Source organism: Cygnus olor, chromosome 29 (genome assembly GCF_009769625.2).
Source record: "Cygnus olor isolate bCygOlo1 chromosome 29, bCygOlo1.pri.v2, whole genome shotgun sequence".
Taxonomy (NCBI): domain Eukaryota; kingdom Metazoa; phylum Chordata; class Aves; order Anseriformes; family Anatidae; genus Cygnus; species Cygnus olor.
This window is the reverse complement of record NC_049197.1, coordinates 86,396-96,487: the sequence shown is the minus strand read 5'-3', so window position 1 is coordinate 96,487 and position 10,092 is coordinate 86,396. Positions and strand designations below refer to the sequence as shown.

The 10,092-nt window shown below is 69.7% G+C and overlaps 1 protein-coding gene across 1 annotated transcript; it reads right to left on the bottom strand.

Annotated features, from left to right (window-relative positions):
- Positions 1–6,571, bottom strand: KRT8 (keratin 8). Its single transcript, XM_040539772.1, has 9 exons — positions 5,841–6,571; positions 4,331–4,539; positions 3,706–3,766; positions 3,538–3,633; positions 3,293–3,457; positions 1,837–1,962; positions 733–953; positions 590–645; positions 1–495 (listed from the first exon to the last, which is right to left on the bottom strand). The coding sequence occupies exons 1-9, from the start codon at positions 6,165–6,167 to the stop codon at positions 305–307; spliced, it is 1,452 nt and encodes a 483-aa protein (XP_040395706.1). The 5' UTR covers positions 6,168–6,571; the 3' UTR covers positions 1–304.
- Between the last annotated feature and the right edge of the window lie 3,521 nt (positions 6,572–10,092).

The window sequence follows — 10,092 nt, the reverse complement described above, 5'->3', positions numbered from 1 at the left end:
TGGGTTCCAAAGGGTTTATTATTGCAGGAGCCCCGACCCCCCCAGCCCGGTACTGGGGGGTGAGAGGACGGGGGGTTACAGTGGGGGGGGGACCCCACCACCCTCCCCCCGCGGCTCAGACACAGAGGGGGGGCACGGGACGGACGGCGGGACACAGGACGGACGGACGGACGGCGGGGCCCTGGCTCAGGACAGGACAAGAGGAGGGTGCCGGTGGGGGGGGGGGGTCCTATCGGGGGGGGGTCCCATCCCTCCTGGGGGTCCAGATCCAGCCGCAAACGGCTCCGGGTGTGCCCGGGGGGGCTCAGTTGGCCAGCACGTCGGAGGACTCGGACACCAGCTTGCCGTCGCGGGTCTCGATCTTCTTGATGACGATGGCACGCGACTTGGCCACGGGGGAGCCCTCCAGGGCCGGGGGGGGCACGGCGTAGCCGCTGGAGAAGGAGCTCCCGAAGCCCCCCCCGAGGCCCCCCCCGAAGCCCCCGCCGTAGCCGGCTGCAACGAGAAGGCGGGGGGGAGGGAAGGGGAGGGTGCTGAGTGATTTGGGGTGGCGGGGAGGGGGGGCACAGCCCCGGGACCCCCCCCTTACCCGCGTAGCTCGCCGTCCTGGTGTGGATGCTCAGGTTCTGCACGCCCGCCTCCAGCCTGCGGGGAGGGAGGGGGCAGCTCAGCACCGCTGGGGGGGGGAGGATGGGTCCCCCCCCCCAGAGGGTGTCGCCGAGGGGCCCCCACCTGCTCTCCTCGCCCTCCAGCAGCTTCCTGTAGGTCGCGATCTCGATGTCCAGGGCCAGCTTGACGTTCATCAGCTCCTGGTACTCGCGCAGCGTCCGGGCCAGATCCTGCTTCGCCTTCTGCAGCGCCGCCTCCAGCTCCGCCAGCTTGCCCCGCGCGTCCTTCAGCGCCAGCTCCCCGCGCTCCTCCGCCTCTGCGATGGCCGCCTCCAGGCTGGCCCGCTGCGGCACACGGTGGGGGGGGGGGTGTCCCCTCGCACCAGGGTTTGGGGGACCCTCACACCCCGGCGTCCCCCCTTGCGCCACGCAGCCTCCCCCTTTGCACCCCAGCACCCCCCCTATACCCCAGTGTCCGCCCCCTTGCACCGTGCCACATCCTCCCTTGCACCCCAGCAGCCTCCTCCCCTTACACGCCAGCATCACCTCTTGCACGCCCATAACCTGCCTCGCACCCCCATACCCCACCTTTCGCCCCCATGTCCCACCTTTGCACTGCAGCTGCCTCCCCCCTTGCACCGCACAATCTCCCTCCTTGCACCCCAATACCCCACCTTTCAACGCCGTGCCCCCCTTGTCCCGACAGCATCCCCCCCTTGCACCCCAGCATCCCCCCCTTGCACCCCCATACCCCTCCCTTGCCCCCCAGCATCACCCCTTGCACCCCAATATCCCTTCTAACACCCCAGTCCCCTCCCCTTGCATCCTGGTACCCCCCCTCACCCCGCAGCATCCCCCCCTCGCCCCCCAGTCCCCCCCCTGCACCCCAGTATTCCCCCTTGCACTCCCATACCCCTCCCTAGCCCCCCAGCATCACCCCTTGCACCCCAATATCCCTTCTAACACCCCAGTCCCCCCCCCTTGCACCCTGGTACCCCCTCTACCCCCCCCAGCATCACCCCCCTTGTCCCCCAGTCCCCTCCCTTGCCCCCCAGCATTGCCCCTTGCACCCCTCTAGTCCCCAATCCCCCTTGCCCCCCAGCACCTCCATGGGCTGGGCCTCCCCATGGGGCCGTGGGGGGGCCCTGGGGTGCCGAGGGCGGAGGAGGAAGGAGGAGGAGGAGGAGGGCGGAGGGGGAGGGCGGGGGCGGCCCCACCCGGGCCCCACCTGGTTCTTGAGCGCCTCAATCTCGGCCTGGGTGCGCTGGACGAGCCGGCTCAGCTCGCTGATCTCCCCGCGGGTGCTGCGCAGGTCGGCCCCGTGCTTGCCCGCCGTCGTCTTCAGCTCCTCGTACTGCGGGGGGGCGGGGGGTCACGGAATTGGGGGAGCGTGGAATTGGGGGATCGTGGAATTAGGGGATCATGGAATTGTGGGGTTGTGAAATTAGGGGATCATGGAATTAGGGGATCACAAAGTTAGGGGATCATGGAATTAGGGGATCACAAAGTTAGGGGATCATGGAATTAGGGGATTGTGAAATTGTGGGGTTGTGGAATCGCAGGATCACCAAAGCGCACAGCCACAGACTCATGGGGCCACCAAATTTCAGAACCCTGTCACTGCAAGACCCCATCACCACGGGACCCCACAACTGCGGGACCCCACAACTGCGGGACCCCAAACTCACATTCCCACAAAATCTCAGCACCACAAAACCCTGGAGCCACACTCCCAGAGCCGTGGGGCCACAACACCACAGGCACACAGCACCCGAGGGGGCAAGGGCGGACGGACATCGGGGTCCCCCCGCTCCCAGCCCCGCTTGGGGTCCCCCTGTGCTCCCCCGACCGCCCTGCAGCGGTGCCGGGGGGGGGGGGCGACGGCCGGGACAAGGCCGCCAAAGGGAACAGTCCTGGGGGGGCTCTGGGAGAGCACGGATGGGGCTGGGGGCTCCGGTGAGGGCATCCTGCACCCCTCAGCACCGTGGCCCCATGAGCTCCTCCGGCTCGGGAAATCGGGGAGCAAGGAGCCGGGGCGAGCCCGGGTGCGCCGGGGGCGATGCTCGGGGCTGGGGCTGCTGCAGCCAGGCCGGTTGGGGCGGCCGTCACGGGGCCCGGCGCGCCCACGCCGCAGACACCGGGAGCACTGGGAGCAGCCGCCTGGCCCCCGGGCGGGGAGGGTTGGGCGAGGGCAGGAGGAGCAGGACCCAGACGGCGAGACGGGGCGTCGCGGTGTGTGGGGTGTGGAGCACCCCGGTGTATGGAGCACCCTGGTGTATGGGGTGTGCTGGGGGGACAGAGTGTCCTGGGGTACAGAGCACCCCAGTGTGTGGGGTGTCCTGGGGGATGGAGCATCCCAATGTATGGGATGTCCTGGGGGACGGAGCATGAAAAGGGACGGAGCACCCAGTGTGTGGGATGTCCTGGGGGACGGAGCATCCTGGGGGTCAGAGCATCCCAATGGATGGGATGTCCTAGGGCATGGAGAGTCCCGGGGGACAGAGCATCCCAGGGGACAGAGCGTCCTGGGGCATGGAGGGTCCTGGGGGACGAAGCGTCCCAGGGGACGGAGCATCCCTGGGGATGGAGAATTCTGCAGGACGGAGCACCCCGGTGTGGGGGCGTCCCGGGGGACGGAGCACCCCAGGGGACAGAGCATCCCATGGCTCGGGGCGCCCCCCCACCTTGATCTGGTACATGCTCTCGGCCTCGGCGCGGCTGCGGTTGGCGATCTCCTCGTACTGCGCCTTCACCTCGGCGATGATGCCGTCCAGGTCCAGGCTGCGGCTGTTGTCCATGGAGAGCACCACGGACGTGTCCGACACCTGTGACTGCAGCTCCCGCAGCTCCTGCGGGGCACGGGGTGGGGCTGAGTGGGGGTCCCCTCACTGCGCCCCCCCCACACACAGCGGCCCCCCCGCGCCCCCACCTCATCGTAGAGCTGCCGGAGGAAGTTGATCTCGTCCGTCAGGCTCTCCAGGCGCGACTCCAGCTCCACCTTGTTCATGTAGGCTTCATCCACGTCCTGGGGGCGCAGCAGGAGCCCGTCAGCCCCCCCCCAGCACCGCCTGCCACCCCCCGGCCCCCGCCGCCTCGCCTTTTTCAGCAGCACGAACTCGTTTTCCTTCTCGGTGCGGTGGTTGATCTCCTCTTCGTACCTGCGGGCACAGGGGAGGCTCGGCGGGGGCACGGGGACAAGAGTACATGGGGTGCGGGGACATGGGGATGTAGGGGACATGGGGGCAGGGGGACTCAGAGGTGCAGGGACGTGGGGATGTAGGGGACGTACGGACACAGGGAGGTGGAAGGGATGGGGACATGTACAAGGGGACACAGGGACTTGGGGACCCAGAGGTGCAGGGACTTGGGATATCAGAAGAATTGGGGGCTCTGGGATGAGGGGACACAGGGACAGAAACAAGTGTGGGGACAGGGGGGACGTGGGGACCCAGAGATGCGGGGCCATGGGGACGGAGGGACCTGGGGACATGGGGATACGGGGACGCAGGGACCTGGGCGCATGGTGATGCAGAAACCTGGGTACGGGGGGACACAGGGACATGGGGACACAGGGACATGGGGGCACAGGGACCCACCCAGCAGCATGCCCCATCCACGAGCAGCAAGGCAAAGCCGCCTCCGCGACAGCCACCCCCCAAACCCCGGAACCACCGTGGGGCCACCACCCGGGGGGGGGACGTGGAGCCCCCCGGGGCCCTCACTTGTTCTTGAACTCCTCGACCAGCCCCTGCATGCTGCCCAGCTCGGCCTCCAGCCGCAGCCGCTCCTGGCCCAGGCTGTCGAGCTGGCGCCGCAGGGTGCCCACGTACGCCTCGAAGAGCGCGTTCAAGTTGCTGCGGGGGGGCTTCTGGTTCTGCAGCAGCCCCCACTTGGTCTCCAGCATCTTGTTCTGCTGCTCCAGGAACCGCACCTGGGGAGGGGCACGGGGCGGTGGCACCGCCGGCACCACCGGCACTGCTGCCTCGGCACAGGGGCACCGGATCGGGGGGCGTGGGGACGGGGGGCTCGGCACGGTGCTGCAAGGCTTGGGGGGGTGGGGAGCAAGGGGGGGGGCAAGTGCAAGTGTGGGGGCTGGCGTGCAACTTTGGGGTCTGGGGAGTGAGTCTGGGTGCTGGGTGCAAGTCTGGGGTGCTGGGTGCAACCTTGGGGTGCAGGGTGAGGACGTGGAATGCAGGCGTGGGGTGCTGGGCGCGGGTTTGGGGTGCTGGGTGCAACCACGGGGTGCTGGGCGCGGGTTTGGGGTGCTGCTTTGGGGTCCTGGGATGCGGGGGTTGGGGTCTCAGGTGCACATTTGGAGTGCAAATCTCTAGTCCTGGGGTGCACATTTGGGGTGGGGGGGTGCAAGCTTGGGGTGCTGGGTGCTGAGTGGGGCTGGCCCTGTGGACCCCCTGCTGCCCCCCCCCCTCCCCACCATGGGGCAAGGCCCCACAGAGCACCTGTACTGGGGGGGGGGGGGGGGGCAGCACCCGGTGTGGGTCTGTGGGGGGAGGAAGGGAGGCTGAGGGGGGACAACAAAGGGACAATGCCCCCCCTCCCAGCTCCCACCCCATGCCACCCCCTGCCACGTCCCCGGCGGGGGGACAGGAGGGGACAGGAGTGTTCCCACGGTGCGTCCCCGGGGGGGGCAGCAGGTCCCCGAGGGGGCCAAGATGTGCCCAAAGGGGTCAGGAGGTCCCGAGGGGGTCTGGATGTCCCCAGGGGGGTCTCAATGTCTCCAAAGGGGGCAGAAGGTCCCCAAGGGGGTCTCAGTGTCCCCAAAGGGGCCAGGAGGTCCTAAAGGGGCCAAGGAGGTCCCCAAGGGGGTCTCCATGTCCCCAAAGGGGTCAGGATGTGCCCACCGGGTCCAGAAGGTCCCCAAGGGGCTCAGGAGGTCCCAAAGGGGCCAAGGAGGTCCCCGAGGGGGTCTTCATGTCCCCAAAGGGGTCAGGATGTGCCTGAAGGGTCCAGGAGGTCCCGGAGGGGTTCCCAGTGTCCCCAGGGGGGGCGGGAGTTCCCCAGGGGGTCTCAACACCCCCAAAGCTCTCAGGATGCACCCAGGAGGTCCCTGAGGGGCTCAGGAGGTCCCCAGGGGGTCCCAGCCACCTCCGGCCCTGCCACCAGGGGAGGTTTGGGGCAAACAAAAGCGGGACGGGGCCATGCCCCCCCCAAAGCCCCCCGGGTCCAGCACAGCGGGGCAGGGGGCACCCGGGGGCAGGGGGTGCCCAGCCTCACCTTGTCGATGAAGGAGGCGAACTTGTTGTTGAGGGTCTTGATCTGCTCCTTCTCCTCCTTGCGCACCCGCTGGATGCTGGGGTCGATCTCCAGGTTGAGGGGCGTCAGCAGGCTCTGGTTGACGCTCACGGCCGTGATGCCCCCCCCGGACCCACAGGAGGCGGACGGGCCCCGGTAGAGCCCCCCGGCGCTGTACCGGCCCCCCCCAAAGCCCCCGAAGGCCGAGGCCGCGCTCATCCTGGCGGCGGGGCCGGCGGTGTAGGAGCGGGAGCTGAAGGAGCGGACGGAGCTGCTCCGGGTGGTCGTCCTGGGCACCGGCACGGACATGGTGGCGGCAGGGGGCGCGGGCGGGGGGCCGGCAAGCGGGGCCAGAAGGGGGCGAGAGGCTCTAGGGGGGGTCACGAGGAGGTGGCGAGGCTGCAAGGGGGTCGCAAGGAGGTCGTGAGGTTGCAATGAGGTTGCAGTGGAGTTGCAAGGAGGTTGCAAGAAGCTTGCAAGGAGGTTGCAAGGGAGTTGCAAGGAGGTTGCAAGGGGGTTGCAAGGAGGTTGCAAGGGGGTTGCGAGGGGGTTGCGAGGGGGTTGCGAGGGGGTTGCGAGGGGGTTGCAAGGGGGTTGCGAGGAGGTTTTAGGGAGGTTGCAAGAAGCGCGCACAGAGGTCTCGGGAGGCTGGAGGAAGGTTGCGAGCAGGTTGCGAGGCTGCAGGGCGCGAGGAGGCCGCAGGAGGCTGCGAGGGGCCGGGCTGGGCGGGTGAGGCTGGGTTTATATCCCGGAGCTGGGGGAGGAGAGCAGGAAGGAGGCCAGGGCCCAACGCAGCACCTGCGCCGCTTAACCCCTTCACAGCGGGAAGCCCATGGGATCCACCGGGATCCTGCCCCGGTGGGGCGCTGGGGTGGGTGCTTGGCCGAAAATCCTGGGGGGTGGGTTGGGGGCAGGGGCAGGGGTCGCATGCTGCCCCCACCCGGAGCTCAGCGCCACTCCTGGAACCCACCCGGCTGCGGCATCCAGACCCTGAGCCCAGGACCCAGGACCCCTGCCCCCGGCCCCAACAGGTGGCCCCAAATGGTGTCCCCAGCCCCGTGTCCCCATCCGGTGTCCCCAGACCATGTCCCCAACCCATGACCCCAACCCCACGATCCCAGCCCCATGGTCCCAGCCCCCGGTCCCAGGCTCTGCCCCCCAGCCCCACGTCTCCAGCCCCACGTCCCCATCTCATGTCCCCAACCCCTGCCCCCAGCCCTGACCCCAGCCCCATGGCCCCAACACCCCTCTCCAAGCCGTGTCCCCATCTGGTGGCCCCAAACGGTGTCCCCAACCCCATGTCCCCAACCCCATGGTCCCAGCCCCCAGCCCCAGACTCTGTCCCCAGCCCCGTGTCTCCAACACCACATCCCCAACCTCTGACCCCAGCCCCAAACTCCCAGCCCCCCCCGCCCCCCCAGCCCCATTGCCCCCAGCTCCCCATCCCCTCCTGCTGGGCACCCCCCCCCAGAAGCCCCCCACGGGTGTTTCTGCAGCGCGAGGGACACCGCTGCAGCCCGGTCCCGTGGGGGTCAGGATGCGGCCAGCTCCTGCCCCGGCTCCCGGCGCAGCGCGGTGCTGGCAGGGCAGACAGGAGCGGCGGGGGGCAGGACCGGGCTCGCCCCGGGCATGGGGCCGAGACGGCGGCGCGAGGCCCTGCACCCGCCGGCGGGGATCTGGGAGCCGCTGCACTGGCGCGGCCGGGAGGGTGGCCGTGGGGCAGCGCCAGCACCGGCAGGGATGGAGCGCAAGCAGAGGGGGTAAGGGATCGCCGCTGCTCCTCCGGCTCCGGGTGGCCGCAGGTTGGTCCCCCCCCCGTCCTACACCCACCCACACATCCATCTGTCCATCCCTCCATCTGTCCATCCCATCCCATCCCATCCCATCCCATCCCATCCCATCCCATCCCATCCCATCCCATCCCATCCCTATCCCCACCCCACCCCACCCCACCCCACCCCACCCCACCCCACCCCATCCCTTCTGTGCATCCATCCGTCCATCCGTCCTTCTGTCCATCCATCCACCCCCCCCACCCATCCACCCCTCCATCCCTCCCTCCCCCCATCCTTCTGCCCGTCCATCTGTCCGTCCATCCCCCCCCACCCCGTCCACCCCCCCACCCCCCCATCCCAGGACAGAGCCAGGCACCCTCTCTTCCAGACTCCTCTGTATTGGGCTAAAACAGCGAGGTTTTGGTTGCAGGGGGCTGCAGCAGGGCCCCCCCGGAGCGGGGCCGGCTCCAACAGGGGACCTGCTGGTTGGGGTGAGCGGGAACGGGACTGGGAGCGGGAGTGGGAATGGGATTGGGAATGGGAGCAGGAGCGGGATCAGGAATGGGAATGGGAGTGGGAACAGGAGTGGGACCGGGAGTGGGAACGGGAGCGGGAACGGGAGCAGGAACGGGAGCAGGAGTGGGACCAGGAGTGGGACCTGGGTGACCCCACCCCCATGTCCCCCCCAGCCTGGCACCCACACAGCCACCACCCATCCCTGTCCCCCCCCAGCCCCTGCCCCCCCCCCCATCCCTCCCGAACCCCCACACCTGAAGCACCCCCGGGGCTCTTCCCCCCACACTTTGCACACATGGGGGTCTCAACGCCCCGCCCAGAACCACACAACCTGGGGGGTGGGGGTGTTGAACCCCCCTTCCCCCCCTGGGGCTGGAAGCATCCGTGGCCGGGGGGGGGCTGGGAAGCTCCCCCTCCCCAGGAGGAGCCCCCCCCCTCCCCGCAGCCTCTCTTATCAGGATGGAATTTGCAGCCCAGGCAAATGCCTCGTGCCTGCCGCGACAGCGCCAGCGGTGGGAGTGGGGCCCTGGGTGGGGGCCAGGGCCCGGGGGGGCACAAGAGACCCCCCCCTGCCCCCCCCGGCCCCGCTCCAGGTCCCTGCAGCCCGAGCGGGGACTTCCCAGGGCCAACCCCCCCCTGCGGGTGGGGAAACTGAGGCACGGGGGGGGGGAACACACCCATGGGGGGGGCAAAGCAGCGTCTCTGCCCCATAGGGAAACCGCAGCCCCATGGGGGGGCTCCGTGTCAGAACCCATAACAAATCTGTGCCCCCCAGATGCTCCCAGACCCCGCCGGACCCCTCGGCACTGCCCCACGGCCACCCCCCGGCCCCCGGCTCGGTGTCACCCCCCCGCACCCCTCCAGGCTCGGGACCCCCCCTCGGTGGCTCCCCACAGAGCTCGCGGGGGGGCCCGGCCCCGTTTTGGTTGGGGGCCAAGGCTCCGTTGTTTGCCCTGGGCTCGGTGTCACCGCGTCACCGCCCGCTGCCACCCATCCCGGCCACCCCCCAAGCGTGTCCCCTCCGGGGGGGGGGCGGGCAGAGTACCCCTGGGTGCCCCCCGAACGACCCCCCCCAGGTGACGGACAGGGGGACCTGGGATGTCCCCAGGGGAGCACAGACCGGGGGGGGGGACACAGGTGCCACCACCCCCTGCATCGCTATGACCGATGCTGGGGGGAGGTGCAGGGAGCCCCCCCAGTTCCAGGCCTGTTTGCAACCCAAAACCAGGGCTGAGGAGGAGGAGGAGGAGGAGGAGGAGGCGGCTGGGCCCTGCGGTGCCTTCACCGCTCAGGAATGCAGCCGGACCACGCGGTTTAACCCTCGGGGAGCCGGGCTGGGGGTCCCGGCAGGGCTGCCCCCCACCATGGCCCCCCGCCCCATGGCCCCATGTCCCATATCCCCATGTCCTATGTCCCCCCGCCCCATGTCTCCACACCCCCTGTCCCCCCGCCTCGATTCCCATGGGACAGGGATCCATGGGGACCCTGGGGTGGGACACCATGGGGATACTGGGTGGGGTCCATGGGGATTTTGGGATGGGGCACCATGGGGACCTCAGGGTCAGACTCCGTGGGGACCCCAGGGCTGGACACCACGGGGGAGGCCCCCAGCACCTCCCTGCCATCCTCCGCTCTCCTCCTCCTCCTCTTCCTCCTGCTGCTGCTGCTCCAGGCTCGACCAAACGGCCGCTGCAGCGCTGGCAGCAGAACAAAGGCAGCCAGGGGGCCGGGGGGGGGGGGCCGGGGGGGGGCCGGGCCCCCACCCCACGGGCCCTGCCTCACCCGGCCTGAGCAAACTCCGCGCTCCCCGCGGGACGGCAGCGCTGCAGGCGCCTCGGCTGTGGAAGCTGGGGGGGGCTTGCAGGGAAACTGCACCCCTGGCCCCCCCCGCATGCAAACAGCCTTGTTTGTGCAAAGCGCCCCCCCCCCCCAAAGGTGCTGGT